Genomic DNA, 13,439 nt, shown 5'->3' with positions numbered 1-13,439 from the left:
CCTACAGGATATAACCTTTGGTTGGTTGATGATGCATGGAGGGGATTGTAACCATGGCAATGAAATGATATATGATAGGATGAATGTAAAACTAATGTTCTCCCATGTAAATGATCACATAATTCATAATAAAACATTAAAAAAAAAAGTTGAATCATAATAAACAGGTATATCTCATTATGTTGTGCTTCACAGATACTGTCTTTGTTACAGACTGAAGGTTGATTGGCAATTCTGCATTGAGCAAATCTATCGGCACCATTTTCCTCTAGAATGTGCTCACTTTGTTTTTGTGCCATGTTTTGGTAGTTCTCACAATATTTCAAATGTTTCCATAATGTCATTGTACACTTAATAGACTACAGTACAGTGTAAACCATCCTGGTATGGTAGCGTAAGATCAGCACTAGACTACTAACCAGAAGGGCTGTGGTTTAAACTCACCAGCCACTCCTTAGATGCCTCATACAGTGTGGCCTTCAGTTAGCAGTCAGTGCTTATCCTACAGTGTTGTATCAGGACTTCTATAAATGCACTTGAAAATCAAAATATCCATTTGACTTGCTTTCTTGCAATATTTGCTTTATTGCAGTGGCCTGCAACCAAACCTGCAATATCCCTGAGTATACCTGATTATATGCTGATTATTTCTCCCCTTAAAAATGCTTCTCCAGTTAAATGCATCCATGTAAGTCTATAAAGGAAACTGGATAGAGCTTTGTTTGGCAAGGGAAGATGCACTCTGTAGTCACCTTCTTCGTTTCCATAATTCCAGAGACACCCGAGTTTAAGTGGAAAATGAACCTTCTGTGTTGAGTGAGTATCTGAGAATCTTGGAGCATTTCTAAAGCAAGTGATTCATAAGAAAACAATCCTCTGTGATACATCATATAATCCCTGAATTGAAACCTGTTTATCTCATTTTCCAAATGCTTAGATGAGCTATTAACATTATTCCTTTGTTACAGAGATTTGGTCACTTCTCTTAAACTCACTGCATATTTAGAAATTTAAGCAAAAGACCTTGCAGCTATCTCTAGCTCTTTCCTCCCTTACCATCTTCTAAATCACTTTTCCCAGGGTTTGAGACAGGAAAGTAATTGAAGAGTACATCAGATTTCTTGAAAAGGAGTGAATTGAAGATTTTCCTTTTCAGGGTACGTAATACCTGATCCTTATGCGATGTCTCACCGTCATTTCAATCTGTTTTCTTTACTCAATTATGAGAGTAAATTATGTTTTCTTTACTCAATTATGAGAGGTTAATTTTCAGCAAAACAGAAAAAACCCCACAAAAGCGTACCTATAACCTATAATGTAGTGTGGGGGCTAGTTGTACAAGAATGGTGTGCAGAATTTAGGAAAAGCTTTTCAGATTCAGTACTTATTTTCCTGGTCACATATTAAAATTAGGCCATGTGATGTACTTTAAAATGTCTCCGAATGCTTGCTTTAAAAGAAATTTCTAATCAGAAGAAAGTCTAGATATAATTTTCACATTTCATGAGCATAAATTTGCTGGATTTTATGGATGTAGTTGTCAAGGTCCTCTGATGGATGACTTTCTATCTTTTTCTATTAAAAAAAATTCTTAAATTGCTGTTTTGCTGCACAAATTCTGGCAATTTAGACCACTTAGAAACTCTGTATGTCTCAAACTTGGTTTTTTAAGTGGGGATTCTATTGAGATTTTACTAAATTGGCAAGAAACCTATTTCAGGCTATCATCTCATACAATACGGGATTTTCCAAAGTGACAAAAAAATCACACACACACAACACAGATACTGCTATTAAAAGAGTTTTTTACATTCACAACTGTGGACAATGCTACACACATTAAGATAAATGCATTTATTTCTAAAGTTTCTATTTTAAAAACTAACTCTTACTGCTGTTTTACTTCATCTATAAAGGAGCTCTGGTAGCATAGTGGTTACAAATTGGACTGCGAACCACAAGGTCAGCAGTTTGAAACTACCAGCTGCTCCGCGGGAGAAAGATGAAGCTTTCTGCTCCCGTAAAGATTTTCAGCCTCGGAAACCCTGTTCAGGGTCGCTATGGGTCGGAACCGACTCGACGGCACTTAACAACAACAACATAATAGGTGAAGTAGTCCTGGTGTGGCGCTGTGGGGTAATGCGCCAAACTGCAAAGTCAGTTTTGAACCACTAGGTCGGCAGTTTAAGCTCACCAATCACTCCTCAAAAGCCCTACACAGGGTCGCAATGGGTTGGAACCAACTCGATGGCACTTCACAACAACAATAACATTATACATGTAAGCTGGGACTTTGTAGAAACACAATAAATAGTTCTTGGGCTTCAAAGCCTTATCTGCCTACTCTAAGACAAGCTGGCTGCAAACAGTTGACACCACTGGGATCCTCACTCACCTGCAGTGCACAACAATGGGGCCTGCACTGGGAGGGTTTGACAGCTTGACTCGCCGGATAAAGGAAAGAAGGCCCGTAGCATGGTATGGAACTCCATGGTCAGGCCAGCCAGTGAAATGGAACTGTTTAACCTCACGGATTTCATTGTATCCTCTCTGTACAAAGAAGGAAAGCAGTGTTTTCAAAAGAACTAAAATAAAGTCATTATATATATAATCATGAGTACTAGATTTGATGGACAACGATAAAACAATTTAAAGAAAAATATATGCAAGATCACGCTGTTTGTTTTTGTCTGAAAAAGCTTGCTGACCTGACAAGGTTTAGGAGCTTACCTTTATTGTCACACAATTGCCAAATGAAGAAAATTAGAAGTCTTGCTCAATTCTTAAAGTCTGGGTAAATTTTATATACCTTGACAGTTTGTTCCTTACTGGGAATGACAACACATGAAATGATTAGGGAAAATGGGGAAGCTAAAATGCTGCCCTATTGACCCAGTGCATTGAGTTCTCAAGTGGTATATAAAAGCAACTTTCTAGCTTCTCACCTCACAAAAAGATTTTAATGCCTTGCTTATCCATGTTGAAAATGGTTTTGAAGCATAACATGTAGGGATTTTCCAGGACAGTACCACTCTAGATTGGTTTGTGAAAATATACAGACAGCTAAACTGTTCTTTGGGCAAACAGTTTTTCTTAGCTCTGTGAAATAATTCAGCATACAGCATATTATTTATAGCAACAAAAACACAAAATGAAAAAAGCTCAGCAAGCACTGCTGTACTCCTCTCCTTTAGGTTAATGTGAGAGAACCCTTTAAATGTACATTTCAAAGCATTTTGTTACAAGAAGCCTGGAGACTGTGGTAGCACAGCTTGGAGAGCAGAGACGAGGAAGCAAAGAATTTATTTTTAAAATTACATTTTTTTAGAAAAGAAAACATAATCTATATAATTCCAACTCCACTATGAAGTATTTGTGAAATTTCCATCTCCTTAGCTCAATTAGAAAAGGTAGGAAAATTATAGGAAATAATAAAATTTAGATGAGTAGCATATCTGTATATTCTTTACAATACAGATTAATATCCTCCAGATCTTGGAAGTCGGAGATCATGTCTTACTTACAACTATTCTATGTTTTAATTCCTAGCACAATACACTATGCAAAGCAGGGTTCAACAAATAATTATAATGGTCACAGTATTAAACACCATCATGAAATCAAGAAATAGAAAATTCACCGTCTTTATTACTCTTAAGATCATTCTAGTGAGAAAGGTCATAAATTGTTTGAAGGCAATTTTTGACAATTATTTTGCCTTCCCTATATTGACATTTTTGCTACAGTGATTGCATGGGGTTTGGTCCCATTTAGTAAATTTTATTATCTGGTAGTGCATTTTCCTTTAGCATTTTTAATTTTCCTGAGTAATTTTCAAATCTATGATTTCCCAAACAAGAAACAAACAATAATTTTCAACCACTCTGTTCCAATTCCAAATAGTAAAACAAAGAATAAACAGTGAATGATATTCCAATTAGGACTGAACAAAACATAAGAATATTTATATACATTTTATTTAGATGTGATAGTTGCCATTATGCTGTCCTGTATTATATTACTTTTCATTTAATATTTCCCCTAATACTTTTTCAACATCATTTTCTGCTAATTACAAATACAATTTATAAAGAATGGTATTTCTATGTCATGTCTATAATAATTTAACTATTTGGCTATTACTGTGCATTTATGGAAATGTATAATTTTTCACTTTGAGGATTAAGATGTGCCTGACCCAAGTCAGGCTATTTTCAATAGCCTTATATGCATATTAAAGCTGGACAATGAATTGCTGTTATTGTTGTTGCTAAGCACCATCGAGACATTTCAGCTCATAGTGACCCTGAATAGGGCTTCGGAGGAACGGCTGGTGAGTTTGAGTGAGGAAGACCAAATAAATGATACCTATGGATTATGGTGTTGGCAAACAATATTGAAAGTACCATGGACTCAGAAAAATGAAATCAATCTGTTTTGGAAGAAGTCCAACCAGAATGCTTCTTAGAAGCATGGATTGTGAGACTCTGTCTCATGTATTTGGCATGTCACCAGGAAAGGTATCTTTGGAAAGGGCCATCATGCTAGGTAAAGTAGAGGGTCAGTGGAAAAGTGTAAGAAGCTGAAGGAGATGAAGTGACATGGTGGCTGCAATTATGGCTCAAGTATACGGAAAACCATTGAAATGGCACAGGACCGAGTGCTGTCTTCTGTTGTACACAGGGTCACAATGAGTTTTAACCAACTTGACAACACTTAATGACAATAATCTAATTTTCCAAGTCCTTGTTTAAAAAAAAAAAAAAAAAAATCCTATTTTCACTCAAATTACAATTGAAGTTAAAAAAAGAATTAAAAAAATAAAATCTTTAAGCCACATTGATAGAAGACAAACTTTGTCAAAGTATAGCAATATTTAAAGCCCCAATGACACAATGCTTTATTGATTTATAGTAGATTTATGTTAATTTAAATGTTATAAGCAACTTCTGAAAACATGTCTCACATGTCCTTAAAAAAAAATCATAATTTTCATAAGGTTCTTGCTAATATTAAAGTACAAAATAGTCGATCAGTATTTGAGGCTACCAGTCCTAAAAGGCATGTTAACAATTGCATTTTAATGGAGTTCTATTATTAATCCATTTATATTAATTATATGATTTAAATACATTAATAATCCCAAGTTTCTTTTTATGTGTGCATCTTTTAATACTTTTGATACAGAAAGTTTTATGTTTTTGAGTGGTCAAATCTATGAAGCTTTTCCTCAGCACTATGTTTTCTAGTTTCCAAATCTCAACTTTAATCTTATATGGCCCATCCTGCTTTAGTCTTTTATCAGTATGACTTGAATGATCCTGTTTATAAAAAAAAAGTCAGATCATGTTATTCCTGTGCTCAAAACCTCCAATGACTGCCCAGCTGACTTTTATTACAAACAAAAGTCATCACAGTGGCCCACAGGGCGTCATTTATCTGGCCCTGTGACCTCTCGGACTTCATTTCTATCTCTCCCCACTTCACTCACCCCTCTGTGAATACTCTGGCTTCTTTGCTGTTTCTTATGATGACAAGTATACTCATTTCTCAAGACAACTAAACTCCTTTCTCTCCTAGAAACAGTCTCTCCCTGGACATAACCTATGACTCACCTCCTCATTTCCCACAGGATTTCTTTACTCATATGTCACTTTCTAAACGAGTCCTTTTCTGATAGTCTTTCAAAATTGTAAACTATCCCAAACCCTAACTCAACAATACCTCTTACTTCCATTTCTAACATTATTTTATCCATAACACTTGTAATTTATCGTATGTTTACTTATTTTGCTTATCTATCTGCCTATAATGTTGTTGTGTTAACTGCCGTTGAGTCCATTCTGACTCATAGCGACCCTGGTTAGGGTTTCTGAAGAGCAGCTGGTGGGTTTGAACTGCTGATCTTGTGGTTCACAGTTCAGTGCTGATATTTTTGATAGAGTTTTCAGGTAACTTACCCTTTCGAGGGTGAATGTCCTAACGACATATTCAGCAAGTGGCTCCATTTCTACACACGTGACTTTGAAGTCAGCATACACTTCAGTGTCATCAGGCCAATATTTATAGCACTTTACCTAAATGGTAACAATAACAGACAGAAACATGTGAGCAGATCATTAAGCAATATGACTTAATTTCAGTAATAACAATTTGGATCACAACAAAAAGATAAGGTTTGCATTTACAAAAGGTAAATGCAACAGAAGAATATGTTACACAATAAATGAAAATACTTTATCGGTCTTGAGAAATATATGAGTCATAGTGTAATTCAATTTCAGTAGGAAGTAAAAGTTTCTATTACTACTCAGTGATAAATCAAATAATTATTAAGATACTTAGGAGCACCGATTTGAAGTATTAAGGCTTGGCTGTAAGGTGTTTTTTTTTTTTCTTCGTTTTTTTTTTTTAATTGAATAATACTCTCTTATAAGTCTATTATGTTTTTGGATGGGGGGGGACTTGGCTTATTGGAATTTACAGTCATAATCTTATTATTATCTGTTGTGTAAAACTTCAATTTACAATACAAAGTTAAAAAAAAAAACACAAATCTGATTCCCTTACCCGTCCAACCTCAACTAAATTTGTAACCATCACAATGCAGGCAGATTGTTCTTGCCAAACCATTCTCCAGAAATCATATACTGTTTCATGAACTGGACCTATGAAGAAATTTATTTGAATATTATGGATTTAGAGCCACTTTGTAGTTAAGAAAGAAACTGAAATATAAGAGAAAAATGTCAATAAACCCAAAAGACAAGTTAAAATCTAACACAAATAGTCACTTTTAAGTTCTAAAAAATAATTTTATAACTAAACTAACAGATTTTTTCCTTTCCTCTTTATAGATAAGGTCTCATCCTTATCTTATAATTTCCAAACTGCAAAAGCAAGTACTGAGCTACATGTTATCACCTTGGTTGGCCTTTCCAAATTTAAAGAATATACAATTAACTCAATTACTCCAAAAGTAAATGAGAAACACTTAGAATATGACCTCGGTAAAAAGAGCAAACATAGCTTATGTCTTTATTTCCCCTTCAATTAATTGATGTGTAGGTTTTTCTTTAGATGGCCAGTGATTAAAGAAATAGTTAAATGGTTTTTGTTTTTTTATTATTTTAAGTATACTTTTATTTCCCCAATGTGCCACTATATAGCAAGATTCTAATTTTCCACAAAGAATGAACGTGACTAAGTTCCATGTAGTTCTTTGTTTAGCCTCTTTAATGTCATCTTGGCTTGTCAAGAAATTGCTGGAAGATAGTACATATCTCATTATAACAATATTGGTCTTTGTACTATTGCATTCCAGGCTATCAAACTATACTGCAAAGATATATGCACTGTATACATAAGATCTCTTTCCTTTTATCAGGTATAAATAATTCTTCTGATTAGCTGACAAACGTTCTTAAGATATTGGGATACTGTGAATAAACCAAACAACCAACAGCTTCTCTTTCACATTCAATTAAAAAAAAAGTAAAAGAAAAAGTCTTTCTTTCATTTTTATGATAAAAGGAGTTGCATCATACAAATTAAAAACAGCAATGGTATATATAGGAGCTGGTTTTTCATTCAGTTAATTCAAACACACACAAACATACACAAACACAAACCCAGACACTTATAGGGATCCTTTGTGTAAACAAGTTTGTTTCATAACATTTTTGATGCTAAGTTTTACCTTGGGTTGCAATGTAGTGGCTTGGTCTCTGATAGCCCTAAAATAGTAAACAAATTGGTTATCATTTTACACTAGTATAGGAAATAAATGAATGAAGGCATAAAAAGATGCAGACAACCACCTGTTAAGATTAAGTTATAGAAAAAAATCCAGAAATGAGCAGTGAACACATACAGTTCACTTCTCAAACCTAGATTATAGGAAAGGTAAACATAAAACAAAATTAAATATTTAAAAGTCTCTGATTAGAATATATATTGAAATTGAGCTTTGTTTGCTCTGTAAGAACCTAATAGATTTTGTTTGTTTTCACTAAAATGTTTATGCCTTCATGTTAGTCTTTCGTCATTCATTCCTGGCAAAATTGTATTCAAAATTATTAGTTTTCTTTTAATCATCCAAGAATACAACACACTGCATTTACAAATAGACAACATATTAGAACTATAAAATAATAACAGAACATTCCATGTTAGAGCTGGACAATGCAGGTGTGCATTAAATCAAAGTCCTGCTGAGATTAGTTTAAAGAACATTTCTGTCCTATAATATGTTCAGCAATCTGTCAAAGTGGTTTTATCTATGTGATAATATTATTAATTCACACATAAAGTATTATAGATACACACATATATAGGGAAAGAAGAGTTGTTTTATTTTAATGCCTCATATCTTGAACAAAATGTAGTTAGAACTTTTCAAACGCGTGTCATGAACTCTGAATGGTTAAATTTAATATTTTTTCAATCAAATAATTGATCTCATAAGGAATAATTTGTTAATTACCTTTAATTGGTTTTAATTCCAACAGATCATGATTAAGTTCTGAATTTGTGTATACTACTTATCAAAGGTCTTTAGTAAAAACACGTGGCACAATTTGTCTGCATTTTGAGATTGCTATTGTTAGGTGCCAATGAGTCAATTTCAACTTAGTCACCCTACGTGGCAGAGTAGAACTTTCCCATAGAGCTTTTTCGCTGTCACCTTTACAGAAGTAGATTGCTAGGTTTTCCTCGCGGAAAGCCACGAGATAGCATCAACCAGCCAGCCTTTCAGATAGTACTTAACCGTTTGTGCCACGAGGTCTCTTTACATTATGAGGTAGGTAGGCTACTCAATACACACTTATATGCATATAAACTGTGGTCATTAAATCAAAATTTCTTGTTGTTGTTATGTGCTGTGGAATAGGTTCTGACTCATAGCGACCCTGTACAGGGTTTCTGAGGCTATAAATCTTTACGGGAGCAGAAAGCCTCATCTTTCTCCCGCGGAACAGCTGGCAGTTTCGAACTGCGGACTGTGAGATTAGCAGACCAATTCGTAACCACTACACTACCTGAGCTCCTTAAAATTTCTTGTAGCTGTTGCAAAATTTGGCAGTTTCTTATTAATTAGTATATCAATATTGCACAAGCTTCTATGGAAAATACTATTATATTCTATGCTTAAACATTTTAACTCTTTGTTTTTGTAAAAAAATTACCAGTTGCAGAGTATGTCTTTTAAGAACAATAAATTAATCGGTGAGGGTCAATTATGAAATTGTATAGTAATCAGCCAAAATATACTACAGAATAAAGAGAAAGATTAGATAACAGTCTCATTTAATACCACCATATTAGTCATATGGTGGTAGTTATGTGCCGGGAGTCGGTTCTGACTCATAACGACCCTGGTACAGGGTTTCCGAGGCTGTAAATCTTTACAGAAGCAGAAAGCCTCATCTTTGTCTGGCAGTACAGCTGATAGTTTCAAACTATCAGTAGGTTAGCAGCCCAATTCGTAACCATTATGCTACCAGAGCTCCTTGTACTAGTCACATAGCAGTACTATAACAAGACTCTACTGTATATGTCATGGCAGAAAACCAAAGGTGAACTAAAGATGGAAAAATCATTAGAAATTTGTTAGAGAATTATTGGTTATTCTAATTCAAAAGTATAGACAATTAGCATAATTTCAGTGAGATGTCTAATTAATTAGAAACACTGAATGAGATACAGACTATGATCAGAAATTTAACCAAGATACTCATATTTGTTGGCATACATTAAATCAATATAAATTACTATTCATACATGAAAAAAACCTTGTTAAACAGAAACTTAATAAATGTGATGAAAATTATTTCTTCTTTAGGGACATTATAACAAGTTTTGTCCTAAAGCTCATTAACTTTTATGTACATACAAATATGCAAATGTGTTACAATACTTGATACTCAATGGTTCTACCTTTTGACTTAAAATTAATGCATATTTTAAATACAATAATTTCAGACTGGTGGTGTTGGTGTGCCATGAAGTCAGTTCCGTCGGACTCATAGTGACCCTGCACAGGGTTTCCGAGGCTGTAAATCTTTATGGGAGCAGAAAGCCTCATCTTTCTCCCGTGGAGTAGCTGGTAGTTTTGAACTGCTGACCTTGAGGTTAGCTGCCTAACTCGTAACCACTATACTATCAGAGCTTTTAATTATTAAAAAAAATATGAAGAGTGCTTATTATGTGCTTTGCATTGTGCTAATCGCTTAACAAGCACTGTTGTTGCCAAGTGCCTTTGAGTCGGTTCCTACTCAAAGTGACCCTGTATAGGGTTTCTGAGGCGCAGCTGATGAATTTGAACGGCCGACCTTGTGATCGAGTGCATTGTACCACAGCGCCATAGGCTCAATTCTCACAACAAAATGATGAATTTAGTACTGTTATCATCCCCATTATAACGATGAAGAAACTGGGGCAAAGAGAGATGAAATAACAGTCCTAAGATCTCTAGTGATTTGGAACCAAGCAGGATTACAAAAAAATCCTGTCTGATCAACTAATATGTTGACTCCTTAATATTTTCTCTTTTATTGGATAATTAATTTTTATTAAATAAAGAATTTGCATGTCAATATACTTGCAACTGAAATTTAGCAGTGGAATAAGATCAAAATTAACTATTTGATTTGTATGATTCGATATATATGTGTGATATGAGTATTTTACAAATGCAATTTGATAATTATTTTGGCAAAGTAATTTTATTACTTTACAAGCCAATACACACTATAAAAGTCTTCCTATCCATTTTTATCAAAAGTCAAATGTTAAAAGTATAATTTCAGAAACACTAATACACATCATACTATCCAGCTTCTCACATATTGTTCAGGGAAGAGGGAGTGGAAGGGGTAAGACTAAAACCAGAAACAGAAATCATCAACAAATAAAAATCAAGTACATAAAAAGTTGTCAAAAGCTAAAACTTATCCAATTATTTTTAGACACAGAAAAGGACCAGAGGTAGGATAGATCTTTACACATGTAAAAGAATTACCAAAAAAAAAATGCACATAGATATACCATACGAGGCTAATTAGGTGAAGCATGCAGAGGTAACTTGTAATAAGCATTAGTAAAAACTGCAATTAAGAGTAGTTATATTAAATGTTTATAATAGGGTGCTGTTATTTACATATAGTGGTACTTACATCCCTGTACAGCCAAATCTACAGCCCAAACCAAAGTCAGGTGTGAAAGAAAGCACAACAACATCAGTAAGTACTAGGACGTAGAACAAGGAAAACTGTACAGTTTGTTCTTTATTTTTAAAAGATAGCAATTATTTTATAGGTAATAACATGCACAAAAGATTCACATAGATAATTCCAAAAACTCGGAAACCTGAGTTGTGAAAGTACTTACATCTATATAGTTGGCATTAATGTAATCTGAAGATGGATCATCCTCAACAGGTTGCAAGATTACCCTGGAGTGATCATCTAAAAAGTTTTAAGTAACAAAATATCAGCTATTAAATTTCCACCCTGGTCTGAGACATTGTCATGGTATACAGTGGCAGAGATACAAAATAATTGTTGTTGTTAAATGCCATGGAGTCATTCTCAGGAAGCAGTAGGTAAATGTGGATTACCTCCAGTGCTTATCGTACAGAACCACAGCAGGTAGAGACTTAAAATAGTAGCCAATCATAATATGTTGTTGTTAAGTGACAGTGAAGTCAGTTTTGAGTCATAGTGCCCCTGCACAGGGTTTCTGAGCAGTGGCTGATGAGTTTGAACTGGCGACTCTGTGATTAGCAAACTAATGTTTATCCATCCATACTACACTATTATGAATATTTCCCATCACATCATATATTTGTAAGATATTTTTAAATAATTTAAATTGTGAATAGAGTGGTTGGAGTCAATCAGCAGCTAGTTAGATGTTAAGCTGTTACTTCCTTACTGCTCCCACTATCTCAGATGATAATCACTTAATTTATCCAGGTTTACTTGAAGACATAATCAGGAGGAAGTCCTTGATGGTAGTAAAGTAAACATGGAGCAGCAACTGGAGTTTAGACACTAGCTCCTGAAGCGAATAAAGGTCCGTGGAAATAGTAACATTCTACTTTGAGCATGTTTAGTGGGAGTAGCAATTTATAATTTAGACAGGATATTCCGTCTTCATTATCTCGATATTCTCAGCTGTTTTAAAACAGCCCCATACATTTACGTACAAACATGAAATCAAACAGCATGTTATCTCCACAGGCTGAAAAGTCTGAGTCAATTTAAATAATGAGGATGATGACAATTTCCAAGTCATTGCCAGTAACCAAAGCTGTTTTAATATTCAATAGACAACTCCATAAGAAGATGTGTCACCCTCTAGGAACCTCTTAAAGCTTAACTAAAACAGGAAAAGGAGGGATTGCAACTCACTCTCTTTGTACAGACAATGTTTACTTTCAAAAAGGATGTATGAGAACTTACATGCTATAATGTTTCCATATCGGTTTTTTGCTCTGTTTTGGTCTTTTTTAGCTACATCCCAAGATGCCGATTGTCCTTCAAAGAAGCTCTGGAAAACAAAAACAAGTGAAAGCAGATTAAATTTAATTATTTCTTATTTGAATCAGATTTATCTGTTCTGAAGACCAAAACAGTAAAAGCCATTTTCTTAAGGAGGAAAGGAGTCATACAGTACAAGCATGTTTCATTCTTAGATCTCAACACTTATTTGTTGGGGTCATACTTACTCATCTCAGTATTGGATTCGGTTCAAATTAAGGACAACAAATAATTTTAGAGAAAAAAAGGACTTTGAAAGTATTTCAAATTTAAGATCTCTATACTTTAATTTAAGGAGGTAGAGAAAAAAACATCTCTATTTCCAAAGGTATTAAAAAATAACACATTAGAAACTTCAAAATTACTTTTAATGAGTGTCTTTCAAATGTACTTACTTTATAGCATTTATAACAGGAAAAATAAAACCTGTTCTCTCCCATAATTATTCATTAAATCATCACATTTTAGTTTCTTTGAATATCATGAAAAGGACTGAGTTTCTACAAGGGACCATATGAAAATAAAAATAAGTCACCATCTCCAAGAATCTTGGAACAGATGAAGCTGTTGATTGGTTTAATTACCATATGCAGCAATTAAAAATGTGGGTAGAGTTGTCTTTTTAGAAAAACTTAAACTTTGCTCAACACAGGAAATGGGGTCTTCAAAGAGCCCAAGAGTCTTTGAAGCGAGATACACAGGAATATAGATGAAATGAACAAAAAGTACTCACTCTGGCAGACATTTCTAATTCCTTATACTTATTTTGTTACTACAGCATAATGTTTCCAACATACATCTAAAAGCAACTTTCAAAATCCAAAAATAATTTCATTCACTTCCCAAACTGTAATCTGGTGTGTTCAAAAAATTCTTTATAAAGTTGTATGTATT

The 13,439-nt window shown here is 34.1% G+C and overlaps 1 protein-coding gene across 4 annotated transcripts in view; it reads right to left on the bottom strand.

Moving 5' to 3' along the window:
- PTPRK (protein tyrosine phosphatase, receptor type, K) overlaps window positions 1-13,439 on the bottom strand; it is a 756,434-nt gene that overhangs the window by 34,442 nt on the left and 708,553 nt on the right. For 2 of the 4 annotated variants that reach the window (XM_006834676.1, XM_006834675.1), the window contains 7 exons: window positions 12,468-12,555; window positions 11,392-11,468; window positions 11,178-11,195; window positions 7,700-7,736; window positions 6,571-6,668; window positions 5,961-6,077; window positions 2,396-2,550 (listed from right to left, as the gene is read on the bottom strand). In XM_006834676.1, coding sequence (XP_006834739.1) covers window positions 2,396-2,550; window positions 5,961-6,077; window positions 6,571-6,668; window positions 7,700-7,736; window positions 11,178-11,195; window positions 11,392-11,468; window positions 12,468-12,555 — 590 coding nt within the window. The remainder of the gene's footprint in view (window positions 1-2,395; window positions 2,551-5,960; window positions 6,078-6,570; window positions 6,669-7,699; window positions 7,737-11,177; window positions 11,196-11,391; window positions 11,469-12,467; window positions 12,556-13,439) is intronic. The other 2 variants (XM_006834677.1, XM_006834678.1) reach the window with 1 other exon arrangement.

Source organism: Chrysochloris asiatica, unplaced genomic scaffold (assembly GCF_000296735.1).
Source record: "Chrysochloris asiatica unplaced genomic scaffold, ChrAsi1.0 scaffold00013, whole genome shotgun sequence".
NCBI lineage: Eukaryota > Metazoa > Chordata > Mammalia > Afrosoricida > Chrysochloridae > Chrysochloris > Chrysochloris asiatica.
This window is presented reverse-complemented; position numbering and strand designations above follow the sequence as displayed.